The 21591-nt window shown below is 37.6% G+C and overlaps 1 protein-coding gene across 2 annotated transcripts in view; it reads left to right on the forward strand.

Moving 5' to 3' along the window:
• CAMK1G (calcium/calmodulin dependent protein kinase IG) overlaps nt 1-21591 on the forward strand; it is an 88493-nt gene that overhangs the window by 51285 nt on the left and 15617 nt on the right. The window contains exons 1-3 of one of the 2 annotated variants that reach the window (XM_075196218.1): nt 2654-2734; nt 7713-7771; nt 10091-10208. In XM_075196218.1, coding sequence (XP_075052319.1) covers nt 7735-7771; nt 10091-10208 — 155 coding nt within the window. In that variant the 5' untranslated portion in view covers nt 2654-2734; nt 7713-7734. Of the gene's footprint in view, nt 1-2653; nt 2735-7712; nt 7772-10090; nt 10209-21591 lie in introns of those variants that run through there. The other variant, XM_075196219.1, reaches the window with a different exon arrangement.

The raw sequence follows: 21591 nt of genomic DNA on the forward strand, positions 1-21591 counted from the left end.
TTTGCTCCTAACTCGGCATCAGGTCCTTAGCTTCAAAATCTATGCGCTTACCCATAAACTTGAATTTGTGCAAAAGGAGACATGTGACATCGCAAAAAAGCATTTGCATATTAGGAAATCACTCTTTCTATTAATAGAGAACAATAGTCTACACTCACTTGCACCACGCATATAAACATATCACATTTTGTCAAAGCATGGGAATATTAGCAATACCATTTATAAGTTATTAGTAGCTCTTTTAGAAAATTAATTTTTTTATTTTATAACAGCCTTGGTTGCAGCAATGATTTATGTGGTGTTATAAAATTATACAATCCTATTTAGTATCACCTAAATACTATGATCTACAAAGGCCAGGTAATGCTGTCACACTCTTGGTATAATGCCTCTTCTGATTAATAAAGAATTTTCATGGAACAGTTTGTTCTTCTCAGTCTGGATCAGACTGGAGGTGAATTTGCAGGTAGGGCACTGTATCTTAGCATCAGATTGAAATGCCACTCCTGAGTCAGCAAAGGAACAGTGCTCACAGTGTCATCGTGACTTCAAATAAGCAGCTTTTCCATTTGCTCCTGACTGCACGTGTATAGAAATAGTTCCAGGAGTCAGTGAGGACAAATATAAAACCTGAGACACCAATATAAGGGAGGACACGCATGCAGCACAAAGCAGTTTTCTCTATGTCCAACTATTAAAGTGCTAACTGCTGCTTTTTTATCTGTGTAAATTATAACTGATACATAGTAAACTCAATCTTAGCAGATCAGTAGCTTGTTTACAAACTTGCTTGTTTTCTGTTAGAAAAGTTCCAAGAAACATCTAAGAAATGAATTACAATTTTGATATTAAAAACTAAAAGTCAACTTTATGAGATAAAAAACCCTGTCTATGAAAATTCAACTTTTTACATCATAAGTAAAATATTCTATTGAACCTCTTATAGAGAATAACTGTAGACAGCACTGATACAGTCACTAAGGGCCTTATGTGAGTCTGATGCAATTTACATTTACAGTGTGAGTGTAAATTTAATTCTACTATTTAATATTATTAATATTAAGTCCAATCATTTAAATATATGTGTGACTTGGAATGGTACGCAAATTGCATACTCTTCATAAGATACACTTATCTACATTATGGGGCTGTTGCAACTGATACATTTTAAGTGCCCCTTCCCCCGAGCATCTTAACCAACCCTAGTGCTGCCAACCTAGGCTGGTATTAGCATAATCGGGGAGACAGAAAGCATAGGGCCCCCCCCCCCCCCCCCCAATTTACTAGTACCAGCACTATGCTTTTCCTGTCAGGGCTGGTGGCACTATAGCAGGGAAACTTGCAGTGCTGGGTCCCCCTTCCATAATGCCAAACAAACCTAGGCCAGTAAAACTGGGGCCCCCATAGGTTAAACCAGCCCCGGGCTGAAAAGCACAAGGGCTCTTCCAAAACCCCTGGGATGGTGGGTGTGGGCTAATAATGATTAAATAAATATAAAAATCAATTTTGTCCATGGTGCACTATAGGTCCAAGGATGCGCAGGTTGCCGTTAAGTGTTTGGGCATGCTAGTGCTTTTAGTACAAACATTTTTTATTTTATTTTTTTTATTTTTATTTATTACACTTCTTGTTTGTCACTTTCACTTTTATGTTGATTGCTTCACGGATTTTTAGGGCTGCAGGTAGGCCCTTTTGGGCTCTGTGTCCCCTAAGATCTAGGGGAGGCTGTGCAGCCTTTTGGTTCCTGCCCCCCTGAACCCCATCGTTTGCTCATCCTTTCCGGGGGTGAGCCAGTTGTCGAGCCCTGGGTGAAGCCTCGGTGGATCCCAGGGCTGAAAGGGACCCCCCTAGCCTTGCGGCGAAGGGGGTCTGAAGACCCTTGCCCCCTAAGGGTCCATTAGGATCCGGGGGTCGGGGACTAGGGCCTATCCTTTTTTGAGGAGGGCCAAGAACCGCACCCTAGTACACGTTTTTTAAGTTTAGCACTTTTTTACGTTTATTAGGGCACGAAAGCACTGTTCCCAGGCTTTCAATAAAAAATAAAAAATGGGCGTCTGTGGGGGTTGAGGTGATCAAGAGGAGGAGATTCCTAAATTTGCCCCTTTATGGAAACACCATTGTTATTAAAGTAGTAAAAATGAAAACATGACATTGTTTAATATAAAGCAAATTCACCTGCCAAAGTATGCCTTATTGCCATTTAGACTTTAATCCCATAGGTATGTTGTGCATCCATTTTTACGGGGTCACTTTATGTTCAGCTGAGTAAAAATTAGATAGAAATTCATGAAAAAAAGGCATGCTTGTAAACTATAATTGTAACTATGCACATAATCGTTTCAAGAAGTCAGAAATGCCTATGAATTAAAATTGAATTGCTATTTATATGTATTCAGTCAGGTAGCATGTATATATGCCAAAGATGCAGGGCTCTAGAATAATTACTGGCACAGCGGAAGTTAGGGAACATGTGAGTTTGAGACCTGTTTCTCAAATCCAAGACTGTCAAATTCATTGACCTTCTCTTTCTCTCCAAGCACAGGACACCTAAGGAGATTTTAATTGTACAGCTTTGTATTTTAAGATCACATGTGCCGCTCTAGTCCCTGCTCCCTCACATAATCTGATAAGACACTCCCCTCATCTGCTTCTCCAGCAAACCTTGTCTAAAGCAACATTAGTTCAGTATTGTGATTGCCGGCCTTCAGGAGCAGCTTGTCTCTCGGGACTTCAGGTAGGAATGATCTCATACCAGTTTCCCTGGCAGCTTGCATCTTGGTCATATACTATACCTATAACACACGCTGATTGCTTTAGTCATATATATTTGTACAGATATATTCTTACCGGAGGACAAGATATGGAGTGATACTGACAGTGATGTTCCATCCTTGTTTGTATCTAGTGTCATCTATACCAAGTAAATGTTATCTGACTGTGGCTGAGTCACAAAAGTGTAATTGGAAGGTCTCAAGTAGACATTTTCAAACTTGTTCCATAAAATATTTTTTCTTTATTTGGCTATTAAATTTTACATGTTTTGCCAGTGGAATTTGGCCTTAAATGTCCCCAGTCCTTCCCCAATTACACCACACAGCAGAATGAATTGACCACTGTCACCCCAGCTCTCACGGAATGTATAAATACGATGAAGAATGACATTTGGTGTAATGCCACAACAGCGGAACTCGAAGATCGAATCGTTGGAACTTTACACCTTTACAAAAGGGCAGGTGCCGCGGGAAAATTCGATTTATGCAACATTTCACCACAACTTTTCTTATTTCAAGTTGCAAGTGTAGGCTGAAAAACAAACCAGAGTGCAGATCCCTTGACAATGCTACTGTAGTTTGGTGACATAAATAGAGAGTATATGCAAACATTATTAAATTAACATATGTGCCACGTAAAGTATAGATTTATTCATACCATGCTAATAAAACTATTATCTATGCTTGCTTAGCATGTAAAGTCACATACTACTTTATTTTCTTTTAAAAGTTTCCTCTTTATCTCTTTGAAGAGCTGGTAATGCTACATTCATGATATGAGGAGATATTTATATGCGTTTATTTAACAACTTTCGATGTTTCTGGGTGTTAGAGTAGGTGTAAAGTATTTTGCAAAGTGGTCACAAGTTTGTAAGACATGTCTTGCCTGTTTCTCCATAGTAATATATCAGATTTGATTTAAGAATGCATTTTTCTGGAGTAGACTTGTACTTAGACATGTCATGTAATTTGCAATTATTTTTGTTCGTCTTCTATAACAGCATTTTAGTGTTATGCTCGGGCACTTCTGAAATGTGCTTTTAAGCGTAATTATCAAAGTGGCTTAATTATCTTTATAAATGTACTTTGAAGTCTTTGTATAGTTATATTGTTTAACATCCTATAAAACCTTTATATATGCGCAATTTCCCTTTATTATTGTATTATTATTTTTAATCTGTTAGGAGAGCCCTGTTTGAAACTTGTGTGAAATGTCAGAATCCATTTTGCCATTTGCAGTGTAAACGTTTGCATCCATGTATAAATATGTGTAAAAAATTTATTAAAAACAATGAAAATTTCATGCTAGAACCTTTTCTGAAGTCATTTGGAGATATTCCATTTATGTTGGATTATATTGTCTGTTATATATAATTTGAATAAATACATTTGTTTTTTTTAAATCAAGTAATCTTTATTGTAGAGTTTAGACAAAAGACATAGTATAATAGTATAATGAAATAAAGCAAATTAAATAAAAAAAACAAAGGAAAGTAAAGGCCCCGCTCGCTCACCAAGAAAACCAACTAAAGTGCTATGTTCTGTGGCATATAACCAGTCTTGTAAATGTGATAATTGAGCTGCTATATAATAAAATTTATGATTGGGTAACACCAGGCCACCCTCCTCTTTAGATGTACAAAGAGTATTCAGTTTAATTCTGTGCTGGCTTATCACTCCAGATGAATGAGGAGAGTAAAGAATTAATGAATAAATACAATTTTGGAGGCAAAAAACACTGTCGTATTTAAGGAAAAGCAAGTGTTCTTATTTAAATGCTGATGTCTTGGTAGCATATTGGTTTATGGAGCTTACAATACATTGGCATAGCAGCAATATTTTTGACCATTGACAATAAGACTGGATCACTGCTATTTATGGTCTTTGATGAAAGCTTTGGTAAAGAAGTAAAATCTTTCCATGTATTTAATTAAACTTTACAAACTATTCTCTATAGATAGCCTTCTTTCTAATGATAACTGGAATTTGTGACAGGGATGATGTGATTAATATTTGATTATATAAAAGCAAAATCACATCTACATTTTAACATATGCACTAAAAATATATGATTTCAGTTTGGGCTGCCATTTTTTAACAGAAAGTACTCTCTCTCGCGCGCGCTCTCTCTCCTCTCTTTTTCTCTCCCGGCTTCTCTCTCCCTTTTCTCTTTCCCACTCTTCCCTCTCTCTCTCCCTTCTCTCTTTCTTCTCTCTCTCACTCTCTCTCTCTGTCTCTCTCTCTCGTTCTCTCTCTCTCACTTCACTCTCTTTTCTCGTCTCCCTCTTGACTCTTTCTCTCTTCTCTCTTCTCTCTCTCCCCTCTCTCACTTTTCTTTCTCTCTTCTCTCTCTCTCTTCTCTTCCTCCCCTCTCTCTTCTCTATCTTCTCTCTCTCTCTTCTCTCCTCTCTCTCTCTCCCCCCTCTTGCTTCTCTCTTTCTCTCTCTCTCACTCTCTCTCTTCCCTCTCGCTTCCCTCTTTCTTTCTCTCTCACTATCTCTCTTTTCTCTCTTCTCTCTCTCTCTTCTCTATCTTATCTCTTTCTCTCTCTCTCTCTGCTCTCTCTTCTCTCTCTTCTATCTCTTCTATCTCTCTCTATTATCTTCTGTAAAAGTTTAAGGGTTTAATAATTTCTGTTCTTTGAAAATCAGGATCACATGCTTTGTTTAAATCCCCCCTAAACAACCATCAGGACCAGCATCAGACTTTGACAACTATTTAAAACTGATCTATTAAAATACAGTTCTCCTGCAGGCATTAGATGGTCAACACATTTAAATAAATTGCACATGTTTTGTTGTCATATCATTTTGACTTGTATCTAAAATATTTTTTCCTCTGAAAGACCAGTGACCACCACAAATTCTTGTGAAACCTTTACATGAAATTATAAGACTGGTCCTTTCCCTGGACCAGTTGTAGCCATGTATTTTACATAGTGCCCGCCAGTGGACATAGGGTGTTATCAGATATATTAATGCAGTTTATCATGTCTGGGGAATCTGTTTATTGGTTAGGCAACACAACAGGTATAATTTTGCATCACCTGGATATATCACAGCAGACTCTTGTTCTTGATTGCATTACAATGACAGATGTGCATTCATTATAATATGGGAATGCTGACTATTACAATGCACATTTTTTTCTAAATACATGTGAAACACAGTGTGTTTGTGCACATGTGAAAGGGCTCTGAGTCCTGAAAGTGTAATCCTTGACAGCTGAATTCATCTTCTCCTAGCTTAGTAGGGCCTCAGTTGCTGCTCAGTGCCTCAAGTTAATCCTGAAAGGCTATTGTAGAGTTCTTTTAGCATGAGATGAGCCTCTTAAACATTAAACATAGAAAGCCTGGCCAGAGTATTCCCCATCCCAGCAGCCACCTACCTATGATTTACTGTAAGAACACCTGCATTAAATAAAAATGTATACTAGTCTGAGCTGGGTGGACTACACAGTCAAGCTATGCAGTGCCCATAGCAGTGTTAATGCATGACCATTAAGCACTGTCACTTAAGCAAAGTCATTAATATCTATAGAGTGTCACAAATGGTCCTTATCAGGGGAGGGCTGGCAAATTTTAGTCCGGGGGGCAAGTTTCAACTCAGCAGCCTATTTTAAAAGAAAATAATGCAGGTGGCCCAATGACCAGTCTAAAGTAGCCCACTTTGGGACCGAGCCGGGGGGCAGATGCCCCCCCAGCCCAGCCTGCCCCTGGCCATCATGCATGTAAGAGCTCACAATCTGAAATAATAGACAAACTCTGTGAGACATGAGGACAGTTTAGGGTGGTTGGAGAGATGAGGTTGAGAAGGAATAAGGGACAGAGAGAATATGGTTCTCTAAAGAGTTGCAATTTTTAACACAGAGCATTTGAAGTGTTCTATAGCTAGGAAAGAAGCTGGTATAGATTCAGACTGCTAACTATGATCCCTTCCATCCTGCACAAAATGATCTGCTCCTGAATTACACACATATTTCTCATTTGAATGAGTTATTAACCAAATTAATGAATATGGTGTTGCTTGGTGTTTCATTCAGCCCAGGTGAGTGCAGTAAGAAATGAAGTGGGAAGAATGGATCATGTTGCTCCAAATTAAACAGTTATTGTCAGAGAGTCTGAGTCCCACAGCACATTTATGAAATATACTAAAGTCATTCCCAAGTCAGTACACAATTAATATTATTAATATATTAATGAAATTACTAGGTAATTTACTGCTAATGTAGGTATCCTAGAGGTAAAAGGTCAGACCGTTCAGTGAATTCATATACACAGTGGGCCTGAGTCATTAAAGAGAGGAAAGCAAAACAAGGAGTAAGTTTGCTCCTGGACAAACCATATTACAATACAAGGGGTGCAAATGAGTTTATTATTTTGCAAATCAGTTAAATACTGGCTGTTTTTTCATGTAGCACACAAATACTTGATAGATTCATTATTACACTGAAATTTAAAGTTGATCTAGGACATACCCTACCCCAACTATAAATCTGTCCCCACATTTTGAATTTACCTCCCCCTCCAATGCAACATGGTTTTGCCCAAGTGTAAAGTTACTCCTTTTTATGCTTTGCTCTCCTTTAAGACTTAGGCCCAGTATTTTAAAAAAAAAGTTGTTCACTGGCTTTGTTTATACACGTATCTCTAAAATATCAACATTTAAATGGAATTGTAATATTATATTAATCCTGTTATTGTAATTAACAGTTTCTTAATTATTGTAATGTATAATAGCTCTTATTAAAATTATACAGATTTGATTGCACTGAAAAGCAGACATTTTTCTAATATGAAACCTAATCTTACAGCGAGTAACTCTACCTAAAATATGGTTTTATCCTTTGCAGATTTTACCCTGCTCATGTCCTGAATTGGAACATTATAAACAAATGTGTGTTTTCATTTTTAAATAGTATGTTTTCTTTTATTCATTTCAGGTTGGCTCTTACAGCAGTTAAAATGCCAAGTGCCAAGCTGGCTGCATTCTCCCCAGTTGGTGAGTCAATTTTGTTTTAAGTAGATTTTAATAAGCCTACTGAACGCTAATTCCCAGAGCCTGGAGAGCATAAAAATTCAGCAGTTAGCACACTCGGGATCAAGTTTAGAAGCCATGACCCTTTTGAGAGTACATGAGTGTAATCATACACTCAAAGATCTCTCTGATTCATGCCTTTTATTCAGTGTAGTGATAGCGTCACGGTAGATATCACAGCCAGTGACTCCAAGCCACCTATTTAGAAAGTAAGCCGTTTTCTTTACTTTCTATTTAAACTCAGATGGTTCATGTTGTTGATTTACAATGACAATCACAAAAAGTGTGCAAATTGTATTGAAATATCATGGTGACATCACCTAACAGAAATTTAGCATTGTGCCTTTACAATTCATAAGGTTTTTATTTACTCAAGTTATAACCTTGCCATACTGTACTCTTTATTTATATAGAGCCAGTTATATTCTGCAGCACTGTATAGAGAATATGTAATCATTCATATTAGTCCCTGTTTCTTTGAAGCTTACATTCTAAATTACCTACCAACATACACACATAAGCCAGTTAACCTACTAGTATGTTTTTGGACTGTGGGAGGAAACCGGAGTTCCCAGTGGAAACCCATGCAAATATAGGGAGAATGTTAAAATTCCAGGTAGGGCCATGGTTGGAATTGAGACCATGCTACCAGCACTGTGAGACAGCAACGCTATCCACTCTGCCACCATAGGACTTCTATTACAATGTTTGCCATACTTTCTGACTTTTCACTCTTTTCCTCCGGGAGATCCTGAAGGGGAGGTGAAATGTGAGGATGGACAGGGGCGGATCGTGGTTGATCATGCAATTTTGTCCCTAGGGCGCAATAATATGACCTTGTCATTTTGCCATGGGGGACAGGGCCAAAATGAAGCGATTCGCCGAGAATCGCTTCATCGAAGCCACATCCTGCCCAAGTCACTAGAAATAAACGTTTTTGTGGAGAGATTCTTTCTCTGCACACTCTGGTAGCAGACATATTTGTGGCTCCTTGGACATTGGCCTCTGTGTTAACCTTACCACTACACATTCAGCACAGCTTCAATCACTGCATATGTATATGGTATGTATACACAAAGGTGCTACACCAGTACTATTGAGTCAGAAAGGGTAGAGGGTGAATAGCAGACATATATATTTATAGATCCACTAGATATATTCTATAAGAAAGCTTTATTAAAATGTTACCTTTAAATGTTTTGTTAGAGTACAAATTAAATTTTTAGTAGAGATACTGTTGTTTTATAGCAATACTCCTGTCTTGTTCCAGTAGAAAGTCCAGTTCAAAATATTATTTATGTAAAATAGGTATCTAAACAAACTTGTATAAATTTGAGAACACATACAATCATTTTAAGCAGAGCTGGCAAATAGAATGGGTGTTAAGAAATGCATCCAACATGCAGAATTTGAGGAAATTTATAGTACATTTGGTCAGTTCTGAAAATAGTGACATGTCTAGCGGCAATCATTTTCATGGCAAATCTGGAAATTAGGGAAGTTATAAAAACTTTATAAATACAACAGGTATATTTTCAAATACAGTTTATGAAAGTGGTTTTACTCATAAAATGAGTTTGTGTTTCAGGACTGGCACAAGCATTTGATACCACCTAGGGAGCACCACAACTGTCAGAAGCGACACATTGCCTTTTGACATTGCGTCACCCACTCTAGTGTTACACCCAGGGGCGCAGAGTTAGGGTGGAGCAGGTACAAAGTAGTAGGGCCCAGAGTTGTCTGTGTAGAAGGAGGACCCACCCACCTGGTGTGGACATGCTTTATATTTGGGCTTTGGAAGTGTCCCCAAGAAGTTGCTGTACCGGCCTGAAATTCATCTAGGCGGCACTGGTTGCATCCCCACTGCTTACCTTAGCAGGTGGGAGGTATGGGTGGCATCCTTTCTTCCTGGGATTTAGAGTTTGGTGCCTGGCTGTGGTATCATAGGCAAGATTCACATTCCCATCATAGCAATGACATGAAGGAACAGCAGTCAGCAGCTTCCCACGGCTGTGTCTCCTTCGTGTCAGTGGTTGGTGCTCTGTGTTGGGGTGCCAGTGGGGCATAAAAAACACTAGATGAGTGACATTATGTCACTCATTCAGTGTTGTATGTGCACTCTAACCAATGGTGTCCTAGACAACCACCTAGGTCCAACTAATTGTAGTGCCGGCCCTGGTGTGCGTGTGTAATAGGTCTTAAATAAAACATATATAGCTTTGATTTTGTGTATAGCACATTTTTATCTCCGTCTCCAACTGCAACTTTATCTCACACCTACAGAATTCACTGTGTCCACTATTGATAAAATGGGTCGTAAGACGGAGGAAGATGGTTGTATTTGGAAGAAGCAAACAAACAACATACGTGACACCTTTGTATTCATGGAGGTTCTAGGATCGTAAGTAGAAGAGTTTATTGTTATTGTCAAAGCAACACACATTGATTGAAATGTATTGTGGGTACATCGTACAGCTGTGTGTCTTCTGCTGTGCAGTGGTGGCAGAGATCACTATTATATTCAGTTTTGCTCTGTCCCTTGTTAGTAAATACAATATAATACAGTTACCAGTCTCTGAATTACTTGGAGATTACTAGTTATATATTGCCACCATAATTAACTAATGTGTCCATTAATTTATGTACTTATTTAATTTATGTTTACAAACCATCGTGGTATTATATATACCATGTGTTTTATATACCAAATGCGTCCAGCTCTGCTTCTCTACCATATGCGTGAGTGCGATAAAACTTTGTAAATCATTTATTTTCATAGGGAAAAATGCATTTACAACTAGGCTGGTGCAAATAATACAACTGTCTAAGGCGTATCCACTTCTACATTCAGGTTGGCATCAGCTCACAATTCCGTGAACACGCTCTTACTCTACCATACCTCCCAGTGGTCCCTATTTAGGAGTGACATCCTGATTTGCGGTGGGGCTTAACAGGAAATTGTGCAGAGTTTTACCCAAAGGTCTCTATATGTGGGCGGAGTTGTGCAGGAAAGGGCTGGGCTTAGTTTGTCCCACTTTCTGGATTCTAAATGTTGGGAGGTATACTGTACACAGCCTATGTTAGAATGCCCCGTTACTCCTCGTTCATGCTTCTCCAACCGCAAGCGAGGCACAAGTGTGGATATGTGCACCTCTGCATAGGCATAGGTACTTGCAGGTTTTTTCATGGGCGTATGCAGAGTAAAATCACGCAATTAACACTATGAAAATGGGCATACATTCTCTCTGCATCAGGCCCACGGGATCCTTTTGTTTCATCTACCTTATTCCACCACCCCCAAAAAGATCTGAATAGATGTAAGGTGAGTATATGGCCATTATACACCAAGCCATTAAGATGTCATTAGTAGGCCAGATATATATCTTAGTTTAACTATTTTTTCAGAACATAAATAAGGCCCATGGATTCATATAAACTATAATGAGGATGATAAAGACCCTAGTTTGTGCAAAAGTGTTTGTAATAGCCACAAGTATACCCTCAGTAGAGGTTCATACGGTAAATATAGTTAGATAATGTACAAGCCTTTAAGATTCAAAGTGAGCTATAATAACTTTATGTCAAGATATTTGGCTGCTAAGAAGTACACACCTTTAGTTTTTTTTGCTTTTGTTACCAACATCCAATTATATACACGTTCTGTAGAATTTAGACTTTATGTGAGATGTTATCATGACTATGTGGACTGGTTCAGTTCATCCTAGTGCAGTCTTCTCTGCTAAAATCATTGAACATCTGACTGCCATCTGTTATTAGAAATCCCAACAATCCTATTACACAGTGACGTATTAAGTTAAGTGTCTTAAAATGCTAAATTGCTGACGAGCAGCCTAGATGTTGTTCCTAGAAGTATTTGGCGAGGATTCTAAGCTTCAAGGAACTGTCATCAAACACATACACCTGATTAGGCGTGGTTAGCTGGCTAAAATGTTTTAATAAATAATCATATGACATTTTAGTGTTAAGGAAAGAATACAAACTCCTGTCTTAGTAATAGTGCAAATACTCGGCAAGCGATGTCATTAAAAATTGTAAGCTAATGACTAACAGTAACATTATATTTGTTGATTATTATTATTTTATTTTTTTATTATTATTTATTTATTTATAGGGCGCCACTAGGTATCCGTAGCGCCGTACAGGGACAGACAGAAATATGGTACAGGTTGAGACATCACGGAACAGTTAACAAAAAGCACAGTAACTCGGAAGCTCAAAGTACAGCTAGATGACAGGCGAGAGCCCCAGCGGGGTAGCTAGAGGGGTAGAAGGGCCTCACGGAAGAGACAAGGAGCTGGAGAGCAGAGTTAAGGTGGTGGAGAACAGGAGGAGAAGAGGCCCTGCTCGAAGGAGCGTACAATCTAAGGGGAGGGTAGGACGGAGAGAAACGCAAGGGTAGGAGGAGGAAAGGGGGAGAGCGGAGGCAAAGACGGAGGGGGGGAAAGGAGAGCGACGAGGAGGGAGGTAGGTGGGAGACTGGAAGGAGGGCAGTTAAGTGGGGGACTGGAAGGCTATAAGGAAGAGGTGAGGTTTGATTCAGTCTTTTTTTAAAAAATATTTTACAAGGTAACTGAAGGTGCTATTTCTGTACAATATATTCACAGTTAGACGAACCACAAAAAAATACAGACCCACACTGCTACATACTGGTCCACGTAAAGCATTTAAAGGTACACACCCACTTCGCAGTCTTTGGAATCACCCTCGGAAATGGGGAACATGCCTGAATTTGCTTATTTCAAGAAACTCTGGAAAATGAGTGTGGTGGAAATTGTTATAACATCCCAAAACCCAACCTACTTCCACGTTAGGACCATCCCATTATTAATTTAAGCTTTTTAGTGTTTTTCCTAAAATACTGCTTGGTTAAAATTCATTTATGTCTAAAATTATGTCTGAAGTAAATCCTGAGTGTGAGAGGAAATCAATCCTGCAAAGCAAAATCTAATTTTTCCATTTGGGTACAAAACTAGGCGCATTTGTGTCCCTAATTCATATTGAGGAAGGCACATCCCAATCCACCCAACTCTTCCTACCAGCAAATGCAATCATTTGCAAATGTTAAGCTGCTTTCAAAGCATGTCTATGTGAGCTGTTTACATGTTTTCATTCGCATGTTTTATCTTCCCAATGGAAATGTTTACTAAGGATTTTGTGCTATCACATTAGAAAACCAAATAGGTTCTGACACTAATTTTCAGTTAACCTGCTACGTAATATTCTTATTTCCAAGTACCTTAAGTCATCACAAATGTATTTATGTATGTACTTTACACTGGATTCAGCTTCCCACTACCCGTGTACTACCTGCTATAATTTCACTTTATGAAGAAGACAGTGGTTGCCTTATTTCTGCTCCGGATAGCGATGTTCTAACATTGAAGTAAAATGTAAAAACAAAAATACTAAAAAAGAATATAAAGTTTATTTTGGGTGTGTATTACAATATTAGAAAGAGCAAAGTCTTATTTATACGTAGTCTATTGCTATCCATATCTGTTGGTTCCACTCAAAGGTTCCAGTGGTCTGCAATCTACTGTCCCATTATTGCTTGTCTGCTTAAAACATACAGCGGTGTTGACAATGCCATTCCCCTGTGAACTTCTAATTCATGAGACGGAGAGTTCTAAGGGTAAGAGGCATTGAAAACACTTTTGATCATTTAAAAGAGACCAGCTGTAGTAGGAGACAGATCGCTAAGTGGCACTATGCCATCTCTAAGGTGGGTATAACTTTGTACTTTAGTTTATATTAGTGAACACAATTCAAAACTACATTTTTCGTTTTGGATGAAGTTAATGTTATCCTTTAAAGCCACCATAACAGTATTTTTTTTATTTTCCTCTTGTATTTGTATTTTAGAGATAAATCTAAGAACATAAAACAGTCCAGTCCCATTATTATTTGCCTAGTTTTTTTGTTCATTCATTATTAGAGAACTTTTTTTTATTAAAAGTTGTTGCCTTTGTTCTGTTGTAGACCACAATTTTATCTTATTACAATACAGAAACTTTTCATCATCTGACTTAACCTGTTTTCTATGACAGTGTTCCTAAGAGTGCAAACTCTAGGGCAGTGTAGGTGAAGAACAAAGTTTAAAATCATTGTAGGACACTCTTCATACGTAAAAGAAACAAAGTGCAATACACAGATATATATAGTTATATAGCAGGTTGAAAAGGACACGGTTATCCTTTTCTAAACTCTAGCTGTGTTGATCCAGAGGAACGTCAACAAAAACCGTAGCAAGGGAGATTTATTTCAAATTCCTTCCTAAAAACATAATGGCAATTCAATTGGATCAATCACCCCAGCCATATAATTAACTTATTATAGCTACTGATAGAGTTCATTGTAAGAAATGCTTGTAATACATTGTTACATCCATCTAGTGAATCTGATATCACCACCTTGCTAGGGGATTCTACAGCCTGATTACCCTTACATTGATAAACCACATTCTATTTTGATGGTGAAAACATTTTTCCTCCAGTTGTAGTGTATGTGTTCTTATCACATGTCATGTACAAACCTGTAGAAAAATATGTGGATTGTAATTTGTATATGTTAAATATGAAGAATCACTTTTCTATGGCTTCCAACCATCAGTAAATTTACAGTACTGAAAAAGTTTGGTAAAATTTGTCTCGTAATAATAATAAGAACACTTGTCACAATTTGTCAATAAATATTTTCAAAGTTTGACTACAACTCATTATTCCAGCATCGACTTGAATTCCCAAGACAGACAAGCAGCCTGATGCTTTCCAGCTAAAAGCTATAAACTGAGTTGCAAGCACGTGTTAGAAAGAGTCAGCGTGCACATAGCATAGCTTGATACTATTAAAGCCAAGATCATTGCTATGCTTAGATCGCACAACCTTGGATACACAGATACTGAAGCTTTGACGATGGTCGCTTCATATCACCCAGAGAGAATGACTCTGGTATCCAGGCAACACAAGGACTATTATCATTACTGGAAACTGTGCTGCATTCATTTCAGAGCAGTGTAATTTAAAGGGGAGGGGGGAATCAGACGGCGGGGGTTGTAATTATCAGCTTTGCTAACTCTCATCTGCTGGGTAACTGCTACTTAACATCCACCACCAGGAAAACAAACATTGAGCAAATTATCATTTGAAAGAATAGCACTTATCTAGTCTTCTAATAGCAAACAACCCCAAGCTCAATGATTACTTCATTTTTAAGTCACTTTTGTTACTTGCATCACATTTCCTTGATAGCCACTTTACTTATTGCCGCATATGTCTGAATTTCACAGGTTTGGATCCAATCACCCCTGTCCTTTTAAACCTGTCATTCTTTTGAATCTTATGTATTGATCTGTATGGATTAAGCGCTCCTTTAGGACTTATTTCCGGCTGGACTGTGTACTGATATTTTACTAACCTTATTTAGCACAACAGCGCTCTGCGTTTTATTGATTAGTACTGGCTCTCCTTTATCTATTATTGTTTGTCTTTTTTTATAAATGCCTTGTATTTGGTGTTTTGTTCCAATTGTTTGGAAAATTGGAAAAAAAAGACTGTGAGTCTGATTTGCCCTGTGCATCTAGATGAACAAATAGCAACATGTTGAAAGTAGTGGTTAAAGTATGTGTTAAAATGTTTGCAGCGAAATTGACCTAATTGTCTAAGAGGAGCTATTGTCTAAGCAGAAAGTATGGAACACCTTCAAGTTTCTCCACCCTTGTAGCTCATTTAACTATCTAACATACAAATGTTTTCATTTTTGTCATTTTTGCAGTTAGGCTTGTGCAAAATTTGCAATTAAATTATTATCCATGTAGAACGTTCCAATCTTTCCATCATCTAAATCAGGTGATTGCCCTATTACCAGGAGCATAACATGCAATCGCTGGACTCCATAGCCACAGTTTGGTGGGATTAGTGATGCTGGTACATCTGCTCAAGTGTTCTGCCACTGATAGGCTAAAGGTGGTTGACTGCATGTGTAGAGCATGTAAGGGGGGTGCTGAATTGGATGGACCAGCATTGTGGACTCTCCTCACTGTCAGGCCACATAGCGGCCGCGTGAGACCACCACTGCCCTTAACAAAAGACACAATCTTGCTGCCATGGAGCAACTTATAACCAGGCAAAATTCCAGAGCCAAAAAATCAATTCATACATACTGACTTTTATCTCCCAATAGAAGTTGTGTATGTGTTATGAAATAACAAGGCAGACACACTGCACTCCTAAGTTGTAACTGAATTAACTTAATCAATTCTTACATATTAAGGAAAAAGGCATTCTTTTTTATAAAGTGTCCCTCTTTAGGCACTGGAAATTTTGTGAGGTGTACTGTAAACAGTGTCACTTCTACTCTTGGCCAAACTGCTTTTGACACCTGTGAGAGAAGCAAATATCGTACATTGTTGAATTATTGTTGAATACTGTAACTTTTTGTGGAATTAGAGTTTCTTGGCGTCTAGGGGTGGTTCCATATTTATTGAGTCAACTGATGGTTACTACTAATATAGAAATCTAGTGAAAAGTGGATGAGGTGAGGGGACATTCAAATGACGAGATATTACATTATAAAAAAGTAGTTTGAGGTAAGAAATAAACTTTGAAACTAAAAGGATTATCATTATATAATTAGCTTCATCGTTATTATATTTGAAACACATGTTTTATTATCTTGAGTGATATGTTATCTTCTTCGAAGAAACAGCTTGGGATCTTCAGGCCGACTGGCAATATATTTATACAACATTTTATTAATGGTGCACAGAGAAAATAGCATTTGTGTAGTAAGATCCAATGGGGCAAACAGAACTATGCCGATTTACCGTATTAATTACATCAGGATATATATATATATATATATATATATATATATATATACCTTACGTTAATTTAAATCTCAGTAGTGCTACGATTAAGCCAATCAAGCTAGAACAATATTTTTTTATGCTAATTATGCTGTTGAATAGATTCAAGGAATTAGCAATAGTGTATAGCAAAGTACGTTAACCATTAAACATTTACCATCAACTTCTGGACTGCCTATCAAGCTAGAGGGACATTTTTAAGACATAAACTTAAGGAGATATGTAGTATAAGTGCTGGGTCACTATTGCATCTGTTAATGCAGAAATGTATCCCACAACCACATAGAAATTGAATATTTTTTTATAAATATTGGTGAAAACTCCCTGAACATGAGACACCATGTATTTCCCAGACTCTGCTCATTTATTGGGGAAGACATAACTGTTTAAACAGATGATTGCAAACTGAGTACATAAGCTAACCGAGTTGACAAAGAAATGATTGGGTAAAAGTAGGGCAGGGGAATGCAGTTAATTTGTTGATGAGGCTTTACCAGGGCAATCCAGCTTTGTAGATGCTAAAGGTCTCTTGCATAACTCTTCCTTGTATAATTAGGATTTCAGCTTTAACTTCTGATACACTGAAGTACTTTACCGAAAATTACCTTTAAATCCAGGGCTTAGAAAATGATGCAGTGGACACATTTACTTCATTGACCTTCTCATATTGTTAGTGTTAGATAACAATTCCAAAATCCGTTCCATGAAGCCTTTAAATGTTAAACAACATCTGCTCAAATAGCATGCAGTAACTATGAACCATATATACTATATCTGTGGTGAATTGTAGGCCTTTTAAACTATGTGATATTTAAAGTAGGGAGGATCCTGAAAGTCAAATGAAGAATATATTAATTTTATGAGGGGAAAAAATGAAGTCCCATAGACTATACCCTTTATAGTGTGTTTACAGATAAATGGTGGCTCCTAGAATCCTTTGATGCTTATAGTACAGTTTTGAGTGTTTTTATTACATATTTAATTAAAGAAAAATGCCTAAGAATGTTAGGTGACCTAGAACATAAATAGTACTAAATAGACTAAATAGACCATTGGTTCCCGGTCTTTTTTAGCTTGGAAAACACCTCTTGTTCTAATTAATTTACCGGCCTTTTCATTATTTTTTTTGCCTGAAACACCTGGGGCCTGATTCATTAAGGATCTTAACTTGAGAAACTTCTTATTTCAGTCTCCTGGACAAAACCATGTTACAATGCAAGGGGTGCAAATTAGTATTCTGTTTTGCACATAAGTTAAATACTGACTGTTTTGTCATGTAGCACACAAATACTTGATAGCTTATTTGAACACTGAAATTTAAAGTTGATATTTGTGTGCTACATGAAAAAATAGGCAGCATTTAACTTATGTGCAAACCAGAATACTAATTTGCACCCCTTGCATTGTAACATGGTTTTGTCCAGGATACTGAAATAAGAAGTTTCTCAAGTTAAGATCCTTAATGAATCAGGCCCCTGAATATTATTTAAAAAATGTTAGAAATAGAACTGGAATGAAAAAAATATCCAGAGTTAATCTTAGCTATTTCTATTTAACCTTAAATTAAAAAATATCTCACATATTATCTATATATTCTTTTTCAAATACAATTCACCTGTCATACCTAAATCCTGGTGACAAAACTGGCCAAGCATTGTGAAATACAAATATGTCCTGAGACTCTGGTTCGAAACGGCTGCTTGAGACAGTCACACAGGAAAATTTGCAAAAATAAAGCACAAGCAAGTCAAATAAATCTATATTTGGGTAGTTTAAAGTAGGAGTATGCAGAATATATAACTATGTCAAAGAGTGATTAGAACAGGACAATGTTAGCTTCCTAAGAGGTTATAAAATTATTAATCTACCGATTGTTAGTTAGAAAGCTAAATGGTGGCTGTAAAAGTGGATGTATTAGGTTTTGGATGAGATCATTTTAATACGTCAATATGTTTTGTAGCTATTTGCTCTTCTCTGTGCAACCCTGGAAATATACACATTATGTAATGGTCTCCAATGTATTCTGCCCTTTTCTGAAGTAGTGAATAGAATTGTCTCTGCCTCAATTAATCTTTTCTTTTATAGAGATGGTGTTTTGGTGCTGCATTAGATTGCTTTTCCACAGCTATCCACAATTTCAATTACCTCCGTCCATAGGGAAATCGCTTTTGTGTTATGAAATACATCTATACCAGGGCAGACGTATTGCACTTACAGAGTGCAGAGAAAGGCTTTCAGACTAGGCTTTTTAACAATGTCATCTTTTGTGAGAGGCAGTCACATTGCTTCCTCAATAAAGTTATCAGAGATTACATATAGAATGCACAAAAACATCTAAAAGGCAAACAAGTATAACAGTGATATAGCATATTGAATTACTGTATAAGTCCACGAGCAATAAGGTCTGATGCTGAACACTGGAAAAATGGGAAGTACCCGTTAGCCACATGTTGTTCAGTAGCAGCTTTTTCCCCCAACATCCCATGCACTTCTAAATGAATAGGTACTATGGGGCAGGAAATACCCCTTCCAGAAACACCAGTGGCCTGTCCTTGGTGTACTAGATGATTGGCAGAATGGCCAGATCTGGGGAAAACCCTGTCTCCTAACAGCAGATGTTAGGGAACTGATGTTTTAGAATCTTCATGGAGGGGAGAATCTGATAGTTTAGGAAGAATGCATTTAAATAATACAAATGTAACCCATCTCGTATTGTGTACTTTAAAGTAATAATAAACCATTTAAATTGACTTCCTGAGCTTAGAATTAAAACATATAAAGTAGGTACCCAGGTAAAATATCTCCATGATAATAGAATAATCTGCTATTATTTAATCATGCCAGTGGCCAAACAGAGGGCCTGAATCATTAAGGAGAGCAAATCATAAAAAAGGAGTAACTATGTACTTGGGCAAAACCATGTTGCATTGGAGGGGGAAGTAAATTTAAAATATGATGGCATATTAATAGTTAGTCCTAAATCAGCTTTAAATTTCAGTATAAAAATAAAGCTATAAAGTATTTGTGTGCTACATGAAAAAACGGCCTGTATTTTTCTTATGTGCAAAACAATAAACTAATTTGCACCCCTTGCATTGTAACATGGTTTGTCCCGGAGAACATTTACTCTTTTTTTTGCCTTACTTTCCTTAATGACTCAGGCACAGAGAGTTTAGCAATCTGTCAAATCCCTAGCCAGAGAGAAAATATACCCCATTCACAAGTAGAGTATATTTTTTCGTTTGCATTGATTTGAGTTTGAGTGAGAGCTGCCTTACCAAATACAATATAGATGGGACACTTATTTTCAATAAGTATTGTTGCAGGTATATAACTTTCGGGCAGCAAGAGTTCTAGAATTAAATATAGACAAATGTGATTAAATTAGAAAGTAGCGGAGATCACCTAAACAGATATGTTTTATGGGAATTAGTGAATGCTTGAGGTTAGGGGAAAGTCGTGTTGCACATCAGAAGGAATCTAATAGAGTGGAAGCAGGAAGAGATGAGTGAAATGGTGGCAGAAATTTGTGACAATTAAATTTTGCGGTGGAACAGGCCAGTTTTACAGAGGTGCACATTGCCTAAGATAGTATTCGACTTTTGCTACGCTACTCTTTACTGTATTTATACATTTTATATTCCGCTTTTATCAAAATTTATAGTCTATAATATCCGGCGATGTGTTGCGTGGACATCACACCGGGAACATTGCCGGCAATTACGGTAGAAACCTCCGCTCACTTTTCCTTGCACTTCTATGAGATTTCTGTTAAATCTCCACCACTCACGGGTGTTCCGGAGACACTTTGCAGCTAATTGAATTCCTCCCTATAAATAGAGTAAGAATCACGATTATGTCCATTCATTCTTCCCTGGTGTTGTTTGAATTCTGGGTGCGACAAAAATGATGTGGGAGAATTCTGAATGTGGAATGAGGAAACTATTATAACATTTTACTCGTCTCTAGATACAACTAATATTATTCAGGCAATAGTTTGCTTTAGTCCATGTGAATATTCTTCTAATGCTTACATGTCTTCTTTACTTCAGAAAAGTCATTGATGTAATGGAAAAATAATTGCCTAGCTTGAACGTAATGTGTTCACCTGTCACACTTCACAGAAACATTATGAATGGATCTCTATATTTTTAAGTGAAAAGACATGAAGATGTAATATGACATGTGCTTTGTACGCCAGCTCTGAGATGTATTGTACAATAAACAAAGGATCTACACGTGTCCTTACAATGCTTATCTTCCTTGTCACATGCAAAGAAATACTCTGATCTACAGTTTGTAAATAAGGTGCTGCTTAATTTTGAATATCTAAGGTAACTTATGAATACTGCAGAAGCAATGTACCATACAAGGCAGCACTTGGAGAAACATAAGCAAGGGGTCAATGGTGGACATCAGGTGGCCCATGGACTGCAAGTGGAGAGCCTTCATCTGAGGTCCCCAGTCCACTGCTCCTGATCAGACGTATTTTCTGCTTTGCTATAAAGCAAAGAATGAGAGCAGTGACTTCCGCATCACATAATCTCCTCTGCACAGTCCAGGGATGTGACGCAGCCCATAAGCAGAGGAGGTAGAGGGAGTGCAGTGTGCATTGGGATTAGTGATGCAGGTGTGTAGGCCATTTCTGGCCCTTTTTTTTTGCGACTATTGAAGTAAATCAGGTTGCCCATCATCAGGGCTGTACAGAGAACTCACATCAGCCCCTGCTCCTTTGGAGCTTACAGTCTATATTCCTTAACATACACACAAAGATTATGGTTGGAGCACCCGGTGGAAACCCACACAAACATGGGGAGACTATACAAACTCCAAGGCCATTAATTAGAGAGGTATTGTCTGTTCACTGCTGCTGTGAACGGGTACCGTGCACACTAGTGCG

Source organism: Mixophyes fleayi, chromosome 2 (genome assembly GCF_038048845.1).
Source record: "Mixophyes fleayi isolate aMixFle1 chromosome 2, aMixFle1.hap1, whole genome shotgun sequence".
Classification (NCBI taxonomy): Eukaryota; Metazoa; Chordata; class Amphibia; order Anura; family Limnodynastidae; genus Mixophyes; species Mixophyes fleayi.